The sequence below is a fragment of the Mesoplodon bidens genome (genome assembly GCF_964165515.1).
Source record: "Mesoplodon bidens genome assembly, chromosome: 5".
NCBI lineage: Eukaryota > Metazoa > Chordata > Mammalia > Artiodactyla > Ziphiidae > Mesoplodon > Mesoplodon bidens.
The window spans coordinates 69,895,742-69,915,205 of NC_138161.1; the positions used below are offsets into that span (position 1 = coordinate 69,895,742).

Below are 19,464 nucleotides of genomic sequence, written 5' to 3' on the forward strand. Positions count from 1 at the left end.
GATCACACTAGAAGACCTCAGTGCTGAAATCTGTTATGTGAAATCTCCTCTCACTCTTTAAATTTCTTTCCTCTTAAAAATATTGGAATTAATGTGTCACATGCATTAAACTATTTATTAACAGCCTAACCCATTCCTGAATATTGTATGGAAAATAAATGAGATGCTATCTGTGTCTTGAAATTTAGATGTGGTTGAAATACTAATGAAGGGATTTAGGAATGAACATATATGTCAATGTAGCTGTATGAGATACTAGAAATGTGAGGCAAACTCTGTTTATTGCTACTACTACTAAATCTGTCTTAGAAATAAAGATATACGAGGTCTTCAAAGGGAAAAATGAAACGAGAACAAATATATCTCATTAACAAAGCAGTCAATTCCCTTTATTTTTAAAATTTTATGTACACATAAGAATGATCTGTATAATGTACATTCAATATAGAAAGCTTTATATATTTGATAATGTATAGAACATTTCACAATTACACTAATCTCTTACATAACATCTTGACATCCATTTTTAAATTTTTTTGCACAACTCCTTTTTCATTCAATTTGGTAAAGCCAGTTATACATACCGACGTATGCTGTGAGCTCTCAGAAGGTTAATAATTGAGGAGAGGATACCAGCGAACAGGTGCAAGGACAAAACCTAATAGTGTTCGACGGTAGGAGAACAGCCACACAGACTCGATGCAGGAGAGGGAAATGCCCTTCTTAGGGGTGACTTAGATTTCCCAATTTCTGTAGACTGCAGTTCAACCCCACGGTCACACTAGTTCAAAAAAACATTATAAAAACTAGGAAGAAACTTTTGTCTTTTTGATTCACAGTCTTGTAAACAGATATAAAGGAACAAAATGTGCTTACATACATCAAGAAAAAAAATTCTTGTGTACCTGCTTAGGTTGATCCACAGAATGCTTTATTATAACGTGATACAATTAGAACCACTGACTTTTTTCCTAAATAAAAATATACTTATAGAAAAAGGAATAACACTGTCATGAAACCAGGAGAAAGGCAGTTAAGAGTTTTCTTCAACGTATCAGCTGGAGGAATGTGGATGGGGCACTGGCCTTTCAGTGTTTATTGTCTCTCAAGAAAGTTTCAAGTCTGATAGCCAAGGTCACCTGCCTCATGGTCTACGGGAGGCGGCAGGTTAGACATGACTGATGACGATGTCCCTGCAGTAAGGTAGCCAGCAACTCCAGGTCCTGCAAGAGAGAAAGGAAAATACACACCTTCTAAAGAGCAGAGTCATGTGAGAACACTGACCTTTATAAAAGTGTCAGAACCAGGTCAAGCGCCCCATCACAAGGAACTGATACAATCTATTAGGATTACCTAAGCGTACAACGAAACCTTTAAAACAGCTACACAGCACCATTTTCATGGTTTGCCTTTACTATATGACAAAGTTAAAAATCATTTCAAAACTTATGCTGGACAGTAACACTGGTGTGGGAATATGGAAAAAATTTCCCTTCTCACATCTGGGAAGTTCAATCTTTCAAAAAATCCTGGATGCTGAAGGATATAGCCAATGTCAAATGAGAAAAAATGGGAACAGAGGAAAGAAACTCTGTACTTGGGTCAGTCCATTCGAAAGTCATACGTGATGAACTCCCAACAAAAAACACTTCTATCCACATTCGAGATAACCTATTTTCATCTGGTGCAAAGAAATGCTGCTATAACAAGTAACACCAAATGAACAAGGGTTGCTACACCAAGGTCTCTGAGAAAGAAAACGCAAGCTCTGGACATCGCTCATAGGTAAAAATAAGAGTGCTATGGAAAAGGTTATCAATATTTTAGTTTTATGTCTTGATTCTAACAATCTCTAGTGCACAAAAGTGCCATTATCTATGCCAGCATTTATGAAGATGTGGCCTATGAGCATATAATGGCTTTAGCCCTCTAGTTTATCATGAACTGAAGAGACATTTAATTACAGCTCAGAATCACTGCACAACTGTACAGAGTACTTGCAAGAGACACCATACTGTAGCATGATACTGCATATTGAACAATACTTTTAGCTGAGATCATAGGAAACAAGGCAAACAGCTAAGGAACATTGAAGGGTTAGGACTAGAAAGGCAGTGGAAGCGGCATGCATTTAGCAAAATGGTTCTCTACCTGCTTCAGAGAGCTACACAGAAGTTAGCAAGCTGCCTGGCAGAGCGGATCTAAAGCCCGCTCCTGAGGTGAAGGGGACTGCTGCCAGTTAGAAGGGAAGGAGAGACACCTGAGGGGAAAAAAGAAACATAAGCAGCAAGGGAAGTCATAAGGAAGTGCAAACAGCAGAGCAGTTTGATGAAGGCTAAGGTATAACAGGGACTGAAGCAGGACAAAAGGGGGACAATTCAGATTCATCTTTTTAACCTCATGAGCATTTGTACTGAGGACGTGAAGAAAGCAGACACTGTGTATGCAGCACGTGGTTACACGGCGGCCAGAGACAACTCAGCTCACGTGAGGTGCCGCTTGCCACCTGGAGTGCCCGGGAACTTAGAAAACCTAGAAAAAGGATTTTCCCTTTTTTAAGGCAAGGTGGGCCTGCATCTATCAACCCCTGCTTTCCACCAATCAGGACACCAGGCCTTCCACAGACTGCTCAGGAAAGAGACCATACCCCCCGACAGCGGTTCAGAGCAATAGCGCCACACGGTTACATCACTTCCCACCAACCTGCCACTCTGAACTTCAGGCAGCAGCAAGATTGCTACGGAACACGCCAAGGATGCAACCCTTAAGAATAAACCCCTAAACACTCCAGATTAGTACAGTTCCTGAGCACTTCTGATGTGGGCTCAACTTAGTTCACATCAACTGAATAGATTATGAGACCAAATCATGAATGCTACATATAGAGAAAGGACTAAGGATGTGGTTTTCAGAACATGCTGAGGCACCCCGGGGAAAATTCACATGGGACACCACGGGCTATTTTAAATTTGAGAGACAAGTGACATCTGTTGGATACCATACAAACAACTACTCGCAAGTTGTTTAGATATAACTACTTAATAAACTTAATCATTAAGCATTTCTTTTGGCCTAGGGGTAGATAAAGAAAAAAAAATGACTAGGATAGTAAGGCACTGTGAACTGAGAAAGTTTGGGAACCTCTGGGCTAAAATCTAAATTGTGAGTGATGGGCCTAGAAGGATTATCCAGAAGAGACCAAATTCTATCCCCACCATTTGCCTCTTTAGGAAAGACAAGTCAACTCCTGGTATTTCTCTAAATGAAGTCTGAGATGCTCTCTCCCTCACACTCCTGGCCTCTTCCAGACATGTCTGGTTTCTAGGGGCTGGAAGCTACAGTCTGCTAGGATACGACACTGTATTCTCCAGAGAAACATGGCAGGAAAGAGTAGGGGCTGCCAGAAACGGGGCACATGGCACACTGTGTAAGGCAGCTGGACTTAAGAGGGATGTGAAAACCAAGAATCCCACAGAATGGAATTGGCTGCCATGATGGAGTAGTGGAAGGAGCATGGCCTTTGGTGAAAATGAACATGGATTCTCAGTGGGGGGGAAAAAAAGAAGCCCTGTCTTAGCAGCAATGTCCTACAATAAACTGACACTTACCTTAGGGAATCTTTCCTAACATGGCTCCCATTGTATAGTCTTGGACACGTGTAAAAAGAAAACCAAAAGGTAATAAAATCCAACTCTGCAAAGAACTAATGGACCAGTTTGATGAGAGGCCCAAGAAATGCACCCTTGCTCCCTTTGATGACCTTAGGAAAACAAGTTAACTATTTCACATGCCTCTAATTAAATAGAAGTAAATAAGTATATAGTACAAAGTTCTTCATCTCCAATTCTAGCTCCTAAAAGCATCTTTGCCTTGGCCCACTTCTCTTTCTTTCCCTATTGTTCCTTCTTTCTCTATTGATTTTCTAGGTGAGGAAATCTGAGGATTTTCACTGCTGAAATTATTTTTATAGGGCTTTGAGCTTGTTAGCACCAAGCTCTTCTAAAACAAAATAAATGGCTAAGTAACCCAAGGCCCTGCACAATGAGCAGTTACAGCTTGACTGCACCATGGGTAAAGTCCCATTGAGGCACTTTTAGATGAACATTTATCATAAAACAAAACAATATGCCAGGCTAGAGGGTCAGTCTCATCTCAATTTATCAACACTGAGTAATCCTGCCTAGGACATTTTCATTTTTACCCCAAATCCTGAACATGTGACTGAGTGACATTTGCTCAGCAGCCAAGAAGAAGAAAATTATAAATATGATTAGTCATTCCCATCTTATTTTGAAGTAGTAATTAACTTTCCTTTATCTGTCCCCATCTCTTAAACAAAATCGACTTATCGGAAGAAAAGGCTGATGACGACTTATTTTCTCACAGCACCTTATTTCATTTGCAAATTGATTAGACAGAGGCTGGTACAACTGAATCTTCTCAAGCCTGAACGCAGGGTGGGGTAAATTTAAAATTCCATTTCAACACAACACTGTATACATTCCATGGAGTTCCACATAATGGGATTTTATCATTATTAGAAGTACTAGCCCCTTTTATCAAAGAATGACACACAATTCAACGGAAAAGCTCAAACACAAAATAGAAAACATTTGACAATCCAAGCGATAAATATACATCGGTTCAACCGGTAGTACTTTCACAACAAAAGAACATCCCAGACTGATGATGTGCTAAGAACTGGACAATGTGGGGGCCAACACAGCTCAGAGCTAGTCAGATTGTCCTACATCAACTGATGTGCCCTTGGGCTTCAACAATGACCTTCAGAATGGCCACAGTAAAACTCCAGGCCCTTTCCAGGCTAGGATTTATACCACCTACCCCTCGATGGCTTTATATGGAACTTGCTGTCCCTTGAGCCAGACCAAGGATGTGAAGAAATTTATAAACCCCAGCCTTTTTATTTCCCTAACCTTCAGCAGCCCAAAGCTGCTTCTCATAACTCATTCAGAAGCCACTCCAGGGATCCAAGTAAAAGGAAAGGCACAGACAGAAACCTTTTGGCTCCCTGAACTTTTCCTATAGTTATTAGGGAATCTGGGTGGGGGTGAGGACCAAGTGATTTCTAAAAAACTCTAGGTCTCTGAAGATAAATCCTTCTCTCTTCTGTATTCTAACGACAGACCTTTTGATCCACAGCTGTTAGTACGTCAAGGATCACCTGCAGTCTTTTATTCCATCCAGTCAAGTCAGTGAATGTAATGAATGTGAAGTACACTCAAGAACAAAAAGAATTAGAAGAGGCCTTCCTGTCCCTGCTTCCTATTCTTCAAGGTCAAATTTTAAATAAGTTTACTCTCAGCTAGAAAAAATATGGCAAATTTTCCAATCATACCATTCTTACATACAAAGTAATGAATATAATACCATGAAAAGGTGGTATTGTGTAAACTTTTTGGGAAAAGAGTCTAAAGAGGTAACGTTTTTAGTGTGTCTATAGGAACATACTCCTACTTAGAAGCTACAGCTTTACCCCGAATTTGAAAGAGATATGGAAGAGACTAAGACCATATTCTAGGTATTTCTCTCCATAGAAATCATAGGGCAGGGGATGGGAAAGGTAGAAGGGAAACCCACGGCACTCTACTCTTAATGTACACACATGCACCACATGTTCATAAATTCTAGAAGTCTGATTATAAATTTTAGTGGATTAATATTAAAGAGGTCACAGTGGAGGAAAAAACAGTAATGTCACAACCACGTCTAAAATTAAAACCATGTAAAACTTTCTTCAAAGTCCTCACTTCTGAATATTCAAGATTTGGTCTTCAGGACTTATAAATTGCTATACTAGCGATCAGGATTATTAAAACAGTTACACTGGTGTGAGAAACGCTGGGTAATTAATTTTTTCTCTCAATTTACCTACATCATCTCTGGTTAGAGGAGGACGCAGGCTGACATTTTAAAAATACTATAATTTCAGGCAGACTGCAAGAACCACTTAATATTCCTAAGGTTAATTTCAAACTAAAAACTTTTATACCAAAGACTATATTTCATTTTCAGCATTTAGCAATAGAATTCTGTGACTTTCTTTTTAAACAGAAGCCAATATGAAAACAAGTATTCCAAAATTACTATGCTAAAATAAGTCTGTCAAATGGACAAATGTCCCAAGCTTCTGAAGTGTATTAGCTTCTGATCTCTAGGCAATAAAACATCCTTTCCTTTATGATACCCACGTATTTCCTCCCACGAAAAGATAAACCCTAAATATTTAGTAAAACTTCAGATTAATCACTGGTAACTTCGAAGAAAAAATATTTCACATGTGAGTATGCACATTTGGAACTTCAACCTAGTATTCTGACAGAATGAAACGATGCTATCATGTTTCTGATACTGATATTTCTGAGTAGATATTTCTCTACTCTTTTTTTACATGTTCAGGATAAACATTTTAATACAGCCATACTCCAAATACAACATATGACACCATGGATTTACTGGATCAAAACTAAGCAGAGTCCGCGTTGCAGTCAGCACACATTCAACACCACAGCAGTTCGCATGCTGTCTGGGCTAGAACCAGAGATCCACTGCATGCCCACAGCATCTCCAAGACAGGTAGCTAGGAACCTAGGAAAACCCTCTAAATGCCATTTTTAGTCTAGACAGGGCAAAAGAAAGGTCCAAGCGGCTTCTGCCATGTGTCTTAGGGAAGAGAATTGGGTGTGGTTTACCTGTGAGGTATCCTGCTGGTTGTGACTCAGAAATAAACAAGTCATGTTTCTGATCTTTGAAGGCACTCCAGACTGAAGAACGAGACAGGATTTCATTCACCTAGGGAAGTAAAACAAACTCTTTGAACTTAAACAAACTAAGTGTTAGATGTTGGTAGATGAAATTAAAGAGAAAAGGCAAACTTCCAAAACGAAAGGAAGAGGCCAGCTGAGGAAAGAATCAAAGATGAACCAAGACCTCACATTCATCAGACACTCTACACCAGGCACATCTCATTAAGCCAGACACAAAGAAGTCCCTAAATCAGTCTTCCCTCTAAACTTGGACTCTACTGTTTGAACTTACTGACCTGTATGTAATTTGGGCACGAAGATGTTCTTGTGACAGTAACAACTGGCTGACAGTGTGGTGTGGGTTCATGAAGTATTCCTGAGGAAGGGGTTTGGGGAGGAGCTACTGCAAAACTCAAGCTACAACTTTTCTTTTTTTTTTTTTTTAACATCTATTTATTTATTTGGCTGCACCGGGTCTTAGTTGCGACATGTGGGATCTTCATTGTGGCATTCAGGCTCTTAGTTGCGGCATTCGGGTTCTCTGACCAGGGATCAAATCCGGGCCCCCTGCATTGGGAGTGCGGAGTCTTAACTGCTGGACCTCCAGGGAAGTCCCTCAAGCTACAGTTTAAAGCACTTTTCCAAACTATGGATGTGACCTGTTAGAAGTTTAAGAAATCTATTAAGACAGTTGTGATCAACATGCTTGAGAAAATAAAATAGATTAATATAGAAAGCATCAGAGTATCACATGTAAAATGGGCAAAATTGTTCTGTGATATATATACACACAAGTATAAATAACATGTGTGTAAATGTGTATTGGACTAAGATGGAAGACATGTTTCTTTCTGTGACATAGATAAAAAAAAGTTTAGTAAATTCCAATGTAGAGGATATCTTTCGCATATCAAAGTTCAGATCAAATATTTATTGAGCACCTCATATGTGGGATGCACAGTGGACACAAAGATGAGAAAGACTTTCTCTGTCCCTGAAGTGCCTACAGTTTAGCAGGGGAGACAGACAATGCCAGATAACTTAGTGGTAAGCATTAAAGTAGAGATATACATGGCGACTGTGTGAGTCCAAAAGACTCTTTGTCCCAACCTTGGAGAGAAGCAATGGTGGAAGTGATTAGTTGTGAAGGTGCTAAAGTTCCTATTTTGGAGACTATCATAATTCTTTCCTCCCCCTGGGAGTGGAAGGTGGGTGTCAAAGTTGCTCTGCTAATTCTCATCAACAGGAATCCGGAGGGGAGGACAATTGCCGGTGCGTGGTACACAGGAGTGCCTTTGCTTGGCATTCAGAACACCCACAGGTAACTTTATTCAACATATAGTTAACGACTGCAGCAGCACGTGCTGTCTCTCTTCTTTATTATCACCTTAAATAGTTCAAATGATAATACTGCTAGGAGGGACAACAGCATAAAAAATGTTTCTTTAGTTGGAACATACAAACGCAGTGGATTCACTAAAGGAGAGCTTTTAAGTCAATTTAAACCTACAGAAGAACATTAGTAGGTAGAAATAGTCCAAACATCTATGAACAGATGAATGGGTAAACAAATCGTGGCATATACACACACTGGAACATTATTCAGCCTTAAAAAGGAATGAAGTGTTGAAACACACTATAATGCAGATTAACCTTGAAAACATGCTAAGTGACAGAAGCCAGACACAGAAGGTCACATATTGTATGATTCCATTTATGTGAAATGTCCAGAATTGGTGAATTCCTAGAAAACAGAGTGGTGACTGCCAGAAGCTGAGGGAAAGAAGAAATGGGAAATAACTACTTAACTGGCACAGAGTTTTGGGAACTAGATAAAGTGGTGGTTACATAACATTGTTAATGCACTAAATACCAGTAAACTGTTCAATTTAAAATGGTTAATTTTATGTTATGTAAATTTCACCTCAACTTAAAAAAAGAGAGCGTTACTAGATAGGGCTATATAATAATACTGAATGAGGAACTTCTCAGAAGCAACATTAAGAATAAAACCAATGAGGAAAATTAAATTACTGAACTGTTTTGAACTCAGCATATGCATGCGGCTGAAACACATTAATAGAATCTAAGTTACAACAAAAAGGAAGCCAACACTTTTTAAGTGCTAATAACGGAAGGAGATGAAACTAAAATGATGTTCTGTATCTTTTAAAATGGTATTATGGGATGGTTAATGAATGCGGTTATCACTATTCCACAGTAACTCCTAGAACTGAAAGTTAATCTTAACTGGCAACTAAATGCTGAGTATTCTTCTATGCTGAAGAATGTGCAACATGCTACCACTATCCAGAGAAAGAATCCTCCCGGTGACTATTTGAGTATATAGTTTGTGTTTTATGAGGCAGCTGTGCTAGTCCATTCCTGGTCTTGGGATCTGCTCCAGTTACGGTCAAGAACCACACCTGTAGGTGGAACCTGAGCTGAGGTGCACAGATCTCCAATGGCCAAGACACCTGGCTTTGAAAATGCCTTGTAATCAGCAGATCAAAGTTACCTCTGTGTAGACTCACCTGTTCTCCATGCTGCAGGCTTCGAGTCATTGCCTTGAGAGCTTTAACAATCTGAGCCTTTGTGGCTGCTGGGCTGTCCAGATTTTCAAGGCCAATGCCTTCAAGTAATTTTAAGAGGTATGGGACCAAATCTGCTTTCAGGGCCTAGAAGAGAATATTAAGTATACATATGTGTGTACGTGTGTGTATATATGTATGTGTCTGTGTGTGTGTGTATATATATATATATATATATATATGTATATAGACACACACAAATATATACACTTTAAATAATGTAAGCCATCCACTGAGGAAATAATTTCACCCCCAGAACCATATCTGGAAGAGGACACTCTGCTTTATTTTATTTTAATGCCAGATGCAGAATTTTGGGGGTGAGGGTATCTAATAATAATGACATTTTTACTTAATGAGATTTTATTCTGTTCCATCAACTATTCTAAATGCTATACGCTGATTATTTTACTTAATCCTCCCAACACCTAATGATGTAGGCACAACTATAATAGTGCCGATGGAAAAATCAATGCATGGAGGGTGAAACATGTTGACAGTCACAGAGCTAGATAGTAATGGAATCTGTGTCTGGACCTATAAAGTACAGAACCTGAGCTTCAGCAAGTATACTGGTCTGCTTCCTCTAAGGACATATACTGATGGGCAACAATATTGGCAGTATATTAGTTTTTTTTCACATTTTCTTAAAACATCAACCTTTGCATTCACCATACATTTTCTATCAGCCTAACAAAAGCTAAGTAATACTCTGCTACCACACAATTTTCACTGCCCACTCTGAAAGTCAAAGGAAATAGGTGGAAGTAACTAAGTAAGTCTACCTCTTTTTTACAGATATTATTCTTGGAACAACCCTGTGAGAAGCCATAACTTTATTTTACAGATGAGGAATCTGAGTACTGTAAGGGTAAATATCATGCCTGAGGTCACAGAGCCATCAAGTGGTAGAACTAACTCATGTTCTTTCCAATACAACAACTCTCCTAGCCAATTATAAGTTTGAACCTCAGAGCATCCAATTATCTCCTTGAAATGTACTCAGTACTTCTAACCTGCCTGAACAAGGAACAGGGATAGAAGTGGGGGTGGATGGGGAGAGATGTGAGAGGAAAAGGGGCTGGGAAATAGGAGGGCCAGATAATAAGGATGCAGGGCCTTGTATTCAGGCTAAGGATGTCAAATGTCACTTTGTCATCTGGCAAGTAATGGGAAATCACTGAAGGATTTTTTTTTTTTTTTTTTGTGGTACGTGGGCCTCTCACTGTTGTGGTCTCTCCCGTTGCGGAGCACAGGCTCCGGATGCGCAGGCCCAGTGGCCATGGCTTCACGGGCCCAGCCGCTCCGCGGCACGTGGGATCTTCCCGGACCGGGGCACGAACCTGTGTCCCCTGCATCGGCAGGCGGACTCTCAACCACTGCGCCACCAGGGAAGCCCCCATTGAAGGATTTTTAAGTGAAGAATGAGTTACACTTTTAAGAGTTGTATTTTAGAAAGATCACTTTCTCAATGGCTTCTAAATTTATTATATTTTTTTTGTTCCCTTGATGTCTGCTACATTGGTACCCACTAAGTCTTCTTTTCATTAGATGGGTAGTCTCTTTGAAAAGGACTACAAAAACCTTGGCATGTTTTCTGAACATGACTTAAAAGAAATAAAGGAATGAATAAACAGAATGAATCTTTCCAAAAAGGATAAAATAAATTTTACAAAGCAAGTTAAGGATAAATGCTTAGTAAGTAACCAAAATTTAAAATTCAGACATCACAAAAGTACTTTGACACTGGTAGGATTTTGGATAGCTGGCCCACCTTTTCTGTGTGTATATATACATGTGGCTGTGTGTGTGTGTGTGTGTGTGTGTTTGTGTATAAAATATAAAATTGTGCATGCAAAAATTCACAAGTTACCTCTCTGCCAAGCCAGGGAAACCAAAATCAGTGCTAAGTAAGTGAAAATCTATTTGTCTGTTATGTTGCCTTCCCTAAAATAGAAATCTAGAAAGTCACTTACTTGTGCTACTAATTCACTCTGCTCCTTCTGAAACATTCGGTTAATTGCTTCACAGGCTAGACCAACAGTATCTGGTCTCTTTTTCATTCCATTTATCAGTGGGCCAATGGTCTCCAAAGATGCCATGGCTCGAACACACAGCTAAGTGCCCAAAAAGAGAAGGTTACTTGTAGACTAGCAGTATTTTATGTAACAAGGTAAATACCACAATAATATATGAAAAACCTAAATTCAGTTCAAGTTTTTTTTTTTTTTTTTTTTTGGGCCGCACCACGCCAAAAATCCCTTAGTTCCCCGACCAGGGATTGAACCCATGTTCCCTGCAGTGGAAGCGCCAAGTCTTAACCACTGGACCACCAGGGAAGTCCCATCAGCTCAAGTTTGATAATGAACTAAGTCAAATTCAGTCTCCTATTAATCAGATCATTTAAACCAGTTTCAGAATTGTTACAATACCATGAGGCTCGTATGGATTAAAGCACATGGTAGGAAGGGGATTTATATGTCAATGGACATTAGTCAGGAAGAGGGAGCACAGATAAATTCTAGAGCTCTAAGCTACTAAATGGATTCATCAATACCTCGTTTTCAGACAGGGCATGAATAACTCGAATGGCACACTTAGGAATGGCATTGTTCCTATGATTCATCGCCTGGATAACTTTGGGAAGATGGCCCAATGGTGGGACCTGATCAGCCAGCTGAGGCTGTGCATTGAAGAGGCATACTGTTGCCATTGTCAAAGTTTCCAGAGTTTCTCCCTGGAGGGTATAAAACAAACAAACAAGCAAACTGTAAAATACTGATGAAGTCCTAAACATCCTTGGTAATTATTTGGTGTTACTAAGGCTCCACAAGTTCTAAGTGCTGATACTTGAAGAGTGATCCCTCAATCCTAAAAGAACAACAAACTTCCCCATCTTGATAAAGGCAATGAATTTAAAGGACTTTAAGAATGTGATACATTAATCTAAGCAGCCTGTCTCTGGGCATTTCTATTCCACATCTCATTTCTACTGCAGATAAAAGAGATGTCTATTAAGAGATCACCTCTCAAAAGATATTACTAGAAATTTTCAGATAATGTTATAGAAATGCCAATATCAGAGAACATCAATAATTCAGGAGAATGAAGAACTAGTGAAAACGTTTTCCCCAGTTCTATTAAAAATCCTACTAATTAACATGTCTGGCTGCCATAATGCACTTTCTATTGTGGAAAATGGATTGCAAAGACCTGTAGCTTATACCATTATATGCAAACATATATATCCATTACATAACATGTCTTAAATAAACATGGAAGCTGGGATGCACCGAAAAAGAAAGCAATATAGAAGGAAAATGTTCTACGTTTTTCTGTTTCCAAGTTTCTCCTTTCTGAGGATTTCATTTTTTAAGCAAACTATGTATGTAGTAAAGATCCTAGTAAAGAGAAAATATGACTATAGAAAGAGATATATGTAAATATCTGACATAATGTTAATACTTTTTAAAGTCTTGCAAAGCTAATGATAGTAACTAATGATTTCTAAGTACTCAACATTATATTAAGTACTCCACATTTATCAAAACTCATGAAAACTTCAGCCTTAGGGGCAGATGCTGTTACCTTTCTATGAGGTAACTGAGGCAGAATCAGGAGGCATTACTCCAGGCCACAGAGCTCGTCAGTGGTGGGGCTGGTACTGGGGTCCAGGACCATCTAACAACACAGATCGGGCTCTTAATCACCTCTATAGCCAGCTTGTTTAATTAATTATGTACCTCAATTATTTTCAATATACGAGTTCAAATAACAAAACCTTATATTACATCAGGGTTTATGACTTGCCAAGACACACCAAGCCTACTTTCCTACTCACTCCTGCTTTCCTGCTAGCCTTTGGCTTTGAGCATAGGTACAGGGTTCACCTATGCAGTTAAGACTCCCCTGTCAATTTTTTTAAGTAGGGTCATTCCTGCCATCTATGGCAAGCTAAGTGAAGAACATGCCCTAGCAGGACACACTTCCATTTAGGTTTCTACACTGCACATTTAGGTTTCTCCTTAAAACCATACAATCACTGGAAATGGGATGGCAGAAACCTTTCAGAGCTACTATAATTGTTAGAAGTAGAATCCTCTCAATATACACACTTCCAACTTTTACCAAGAAGTTTCACTTTTGACAAGGCATATGTGAATTTAAGGGTGGCTGCTACATTGAAAGAGGTAGCCAATTCTTAATGTATGGTCAATGAGGATGGTGTTTTAACAGAAACACTATCAACATGTTTAGCACACTATATGAAATGACTGGCTGACGGCTAAAGCTTACGTGAGGATTGTTCTTCTCCAGGAGCTCAGTTAACTTTTCTAGTAGTGCAATAAGAAATTCTCTAGGCTTTCTTAGAACCCAAGTTGGCTGTGCAATAAAGATTCTCAAGAAAACTCCTCCAACAGCAAGTTCACCTTCTGCTTCTGCAAACACCACAGCAAAATCTTCAGGCAACTTTAAATAGAGAAAGAATAGTCAAGTCACTTACTAATCATTATTTGTACATTAAGCAAGAAATAAAAACCCTATTAAAGAAATTGTTATGAAATTAACTAGTCCTTAGTCATTAATATAATCAAATCAAAATTATTGTAAGTTTTGGGCTTCCCTGGTGGTGCAGTGGTTGAGAGTCTGCCTGCCGATGCAGGGGACGCGGGTTCATGCCCCGGTCCGGGAAGATCCCACATGCCACGGAGCGGCTGGGCCCGTGAGCCATGGCCGCTGAGCCTGCACGTCCGGAGCCTGTGCTCCGCAACGGGAGAGGCCACAACAGTGAGAGGCCCGCGTACCACCAAAAAAAAAAAAAAAAAAAAAAAAAAAAAAAAATTATTTTAAGTTTTATTTTCTCTTAACAAAATTCAGAAAAAGTCCTTTGATTAAGTTACTTACTCTGAAAGTGAGTATTCCTACTTTTATGTTTAAAACCTTATTTTCCAGGGGAAAACCTAAGTTTCTTAATGACAAAGTATCTAAAAGGTTGGCATTAAACTCACTCATCAGGAATTTAAAAAAACAACAGAAATTTACAGTAAAATGTAAAATTCCTTCCTCTGAATAAAAGTTTACTTTACCTTCCAGTTTACATCGGGGTTGCCTTGCTGATTTTTAAAGTGCCTTGGGAAAAAAAAAGGGGAAAGGACATCAAACTTCAGTCACAAGACACACTTTCATGCATGTAGAGTAAGCCTTAGAGAGGTGACAGACAACGTGAGGCACGCCTGCCTGCCCGGTGACCCCACCTGAAGGCCCTAAGTTACTGTGTGTCTCTTGACTTACTCGAGCACCATTTCTCTAACTGTCATGGACACTTTATCTCTGGAGCTGTCATTCCAAATTAACTCAGGATTTTCATGAGTTCCTTCAAAAATATGGACGGCAGCTTCAGGGTTGTCTCTCATGGCATCCATAAAAACGCTCGGGAGAAATTTCATCAATGTAATTCGAACCTAGATGAGCAGGTTTGAGAAAGAAAAAAGACCTATTGGAAACATCTCAATATTTGGTCTGCTTTACATTTCTCTAAGATAGAATGTTGCTGTAATTTGTGTTATGGCTGATATGGGCCACAACTATCATCCAAAAATTCTGGACTGAGAGAACAGATAAACCTTGGTTTATGCAAAGGTAACAAGACTCACTAGGACCTGCTACTACTTACCAATCCAGGTTCATTTCCTCTCTCCTCCTCAAATTTAAGAAACATTAGGAAATTCAGCACCAGTGGTGTGTGAAGTTCCCAGAGCACACCACCCTGCCAGATCCTGCCCTGAACATGCTGTTCCCTCTTCCCAGAAGGCCTTTAGCTGCCCTATCCCTGCATCCCCTTCCCACACCCCACACCCTCACAATTTTTTCTCATGCTACCTTTGTGTCATACAAGTATTTTTTAGTGCATTTGTTTTGCTATACTATTTTTTACATTATACTGTGCCTTTTCCCAGAAAGGATTCAAAAAACAGCTTAAAAAAATATATCCAGCACACACATACACACAAACTGAAAATTAGTCTGAGGCATAAGGACAAAGGGAAAATGAAAGTTGGAAAGATAAGTTTTTCCCTCAGGTCCTCACATAGTTTTCCCTCCTTTGTGTCATTCAAGTCTGTGTTCAAATCTCATCTTATAGAAAACTTCCCTGGCCAAGTCTGTCTTGCTGTTGCTGTATTTTCAGCCCCTGGCACAAGCAGATACTTGAATGAATATCTCATTCAGTGTATACTCATTCAGATACTTACTTGAATGAATGAGACTAATAGGATGTCAGTACACAAACAAAACATCAAAAGCTCTGTAAAATTGCAAGCAATATATTACAAATTTAGCGCTGAACTCCTAGCAGCCAATGAACTAAAGGAAACAGTGTCAGTTACATGATAGAAAGCATCCACAAAACAGGATGTGTGTCACTTTCCTTGGTCAAATGGATCTAAGACATAAATACAAGAGTTAAAACTATAAAACTCTTGGGAAAAAATACAGGCATAGATCTTTGTAACCTTGGATTAGATAATGGCTTCTTATATATGACATTAAAAGCACAAACTACAACAACAAAGATAGTATGGACTTCATCAAAATTTAAAAAAGACACCATCAGTGAAGTGGAAAGACATCCACAAAATGGGAGAAAATATTTGCAAATCATATATCTGATAAGGGACTGGTATCCAAAATATATAAAGAACAATTACAACTCAATAGTAAAAAGACAACCCAATTAAAAAATGAGCAAAGGATGTGGACAGACATTTCTCTAAAAGAGATGTATAAATGGCCACTTAAGCACATGAAAAGACATTCAACATCATTAGGCACCAGGAAAATGCAAACCAAAACCCTGAGATAACACTTCACACCCACTAGGATGACTATACTCAACAAAGATATATTGGGTGGGCCAAATAGTGCCTTCGGTTTTTTAAGTAAAAATAAAAGACACATTTTTCATTTTCACCAAGAACTTTATCAAACAACATATTCACCCTTTTATTCCACTATCTTCTGCCATTTTTCAGGCAACTTCATAATTCCATCTTCCCAAAACTTATCTTTTTGAGCAAATAACTGTTCGAGGTACCTTTTTCAGTCTTCCAGGGAAATGAATTTTTTTCCATTAAGAGAACTTTGTAAAGACTGAAATAAATGGAAATCTAAGGTGCGATGTCTGGTGCATACGGCAGATAAATCAGAACTTCCCAGCCAAGCTGTAACAGTTTTGCCTGGTCGTCAAAGACACATGCAGTCTTACGTTATCCTGATGGAAGATTATGTGTTTTCTGTTGACTAACTCTGGATGCTTTTCATGGAGTGCTGCTTTCAGCTGGTCTAATTGGGAGCAGTACTTGTTGGATTTAATTGTTTGGTTTTCTGGAAGGAGCTCATAATAGAGAACTCCCTTCCACTCCCACCATATACACAACATCACCTTCTTTGGATGAAGACCAGCCTTTGGTGTGGTTGGTGGTGGTTCATTTCGCTTGCCCCACAATCTCTTCCATTCCACACTGTTGTACAGTATCCACTTTTTGTTGCCTGTCACAATTTGTTTTAAAAGTGAAACGTTTTCATTACGTTTCAATAGAGAATTGCATGCGAAAATATGGTCAAGAAGGCTTTTTTTGCTTAACTTAATGTGGAATCCAAGCATCAAAGCAATTCACATAACCAAGCTGGTGTAAATGATTTTCAGTGTTTGATTTGGATATTTTGAGTATGTCGGCTATCTCCTGCGTGGTATAACATTGATTGTTATCAATTATTGTTTCAATTTGATCGCTATCAACTTCAACTGGTCTACCTGACCGTGGAGCATCGTCCAGCAAGAAATCTCCAGCATAAAACTTCGCAAGCCATTTTTGACATGTTCCAGCAGTCACAGTACCTTCTCCATACACTGTAAAAATCTTTTTGTGCGTTTCAGTTGCATTTTTACCTTTCTAGAAATAGTAAAGCATAATATGCCAAAAATGTTGCTTTTTCTTCCATCTTCAATATTAAAATGGCTACACAAAAATTAAAGAATATTGATTAAGTCTTTTTTTAAATGCATGCTGATATGACAGCTGTCACATTCAATCTAACAAAATTGTTTTGAATGAAGTTAAAGACAGCTAAGTGCTACTACAGCCATCTTATGGAAAAAACTGAACAAACCTTTTGGCCCACCCAATATAACAAGTGTCAGAGAAGAGGTGGAGAAATCAGAATCCTCACGCATCACCGGTGGGAATGTAAAATGGTGCAGCCACTGTGGAAAACAGTCTGATAATTCCTTGAAAAGTTAAAAATAGTGTTACCATATGATCCAGAAATTCTACTCTCAGAGAAATAAAATACATATCCATACAAAAACTTGTACACGTGTTCACAGTAGCATCACTCAGAATAGCCAAAAAGTAGCAATAATCCACATGTCCATTTTCAAATGATAAATGGAAAAACAAAACGTGGTATATGTATACAACAGAATATTATTTGGCAATAAAAAGGAAGGAAGTACTGACACATGCTACAACATGGAGGAATCTTGAAAACATTATGCTAAGTGACAGAAGCCAGAAACAGAAGACACATATTATGATTCCATTTACATGAAATGCTCAGAATAGGCAAATCTATAGAGACAGAAAGTAGGTTAGTGGTTGCCAGGTGCTAAGGGGAAGGTGAATGGGAAGTGACTGCTAAAGGGAATGGGTTTTTTTCCTGGGTTGATGAAAATGTTTCTAAAATTGATTGTTGTTGCCCAAACCAATGAATTGTATACTTCATATGTGTGACTTGTATGGCATGTCAATTATATCTCAATAAAGCTGTTACCAAAAAGGAAAATAAGTTTACTGACCCCAGTTCTAGAATCTCTTGCTGCAAATCATTCAATTAAGGAGCTGACACTTGTATTTTTCCTATACAGAAAATTTAAGTGTAAATATATTCACCTTGGTAAAATTTGTCCCTCATGTATTTCAAAGGTCAAAAAATTACTGAAGAGCTCAAAAATCAATTCTAGTACATATTTATTTTAAATCTCTAAAACATGATTTAAAACATGTAATGTTAGACATTATAATTATGTGCTACCCAACTCTAGTTTTAAGAAAACTCAATATTAAATATCAATATTCATGGACTTCCCCGGTGGTCCAGTGGTTAAGATTCTGCCTTCCAATGCAGAGGGCAAGGGTTAGAGCCCTGGTCGGGGAACTAAGATCCCAAATGCTGTGCCTGGTGTGGCCAAAAATGTTTTTAAAAAAATCAATGTTCATGATTTTATGAACCCTTGCTATAGGTATCCAAATGCAATCGCCCTTATCCCATCAACCCTGTTGATGACAGACTATCAACCATATTCCCAAAGTAAAACTGTTCCAGGTCCTGTGACAGATTCTCAGGAGATCAGACAAGGAAAAAAAACAACTGAATCTAGCGTGTTTTACTAATGTAAAGTAAAACCTAACACTCTGGAAGTGGGGGCTCAGGAGGCTTCATTTCATATCTGGGCTGGCTTCAGTGAGCATTACTTCATGTGAAACGGATTTAATAAAAGAAGAAGGGGACTTTGATTACACCTGTGTCTGGATGCAATTCTATTTAGCAGTGCTGTTCTAAAAGGTTCCTGCTCTGCAAATTGGACCATGGTTCCAGAGATCATCTTGTTAGCTCCAGATTCTTAATGAGAGATCTCCCTGCAGAGAGGGGAAGCAAAGGTGCCGTTACACTCACGTGCTATATGGCTTTAACTAATACAGGCGTGGGGTGTATCTCCTTCACAAGCTACCTCCATAGGCCAATCCTCGAAGTGTGAAAGTCTAACCTAACATATCGTCTGTCATAAGTTAAATATACTTTTGTTCTTTTTTCAAGGGAGATGAACAGTTTTATCACCATAATTCAAATACTCTCTTAAGACTTCTCAATTCTAGTGCAGGCTTCACCGACTATAATTTTTCTCTAACTAGTAATATATAGGAATAATTTCAGGTATTTCAATCTTCCAACTTTCACATTAAGTTATTTCCTCACCATCTCAGACTTTGGTAACCCTCATGAAATCTGTTATCAAACTTACAGAGCTTTAATAATTTCTTTCTAAG

General features: G+C 38.7%; 1 protein-coding gene across 1 annotated transcript in view; it reads right to left on the minus strand.

Moving 5' to 3' along the window:
* Nucleotides 1–362: 362 nt before the first annotated feature.
* DNAJC13 (DnaJ heat shock protein family (Hsp40) member C13) overlaps nucleotides 363–19,464 on the minus strand; it is a 123,063-nt gene continuing 103,961 nt past the window's right edge. Inside the window, exons 49-56 of the mRNA XM_081235872.1 lie at nucleotides 14,651–14,820; nucleotides 14,446–14,488; nucleotides 13,655–13,828; nucleotides 11,916–12,095; nucleotides 11,335–11,475; nucleotides 9,302–9,445; nucleotides 6,714–6,813; nucleotides 363–1,223 (exon numbers count right to left, since the gene is read on the minus strand). Of these exons, the coding sequence (XP_081091998.1) occupies nucleotides 1,117–1,223; nucleotides 6,714–6,813; nucleotides 9,302–9,445; nucleotides 11,335–11,475; nucleotides 11,916–12,095; nucleotides 13,655–13,828; nucleotides 14,446–14,488; nucleotides 14,651–14,820 (1,059 nt within the window). The 3' untranslated portion in view covers nucleotides 363–1,116. The remainder of the gene's footprint in view (nucleotides 1,224–6,713; nucleotides 6,814–9,301; nucleotides 9,446–11,334; nucleotides 11,476–11,915; nucleotides 12,096–13,654; nucleotides 13,829–14,445; nucleotides 14,489–14,650; nucleotides 14,821–19,464) is intronic.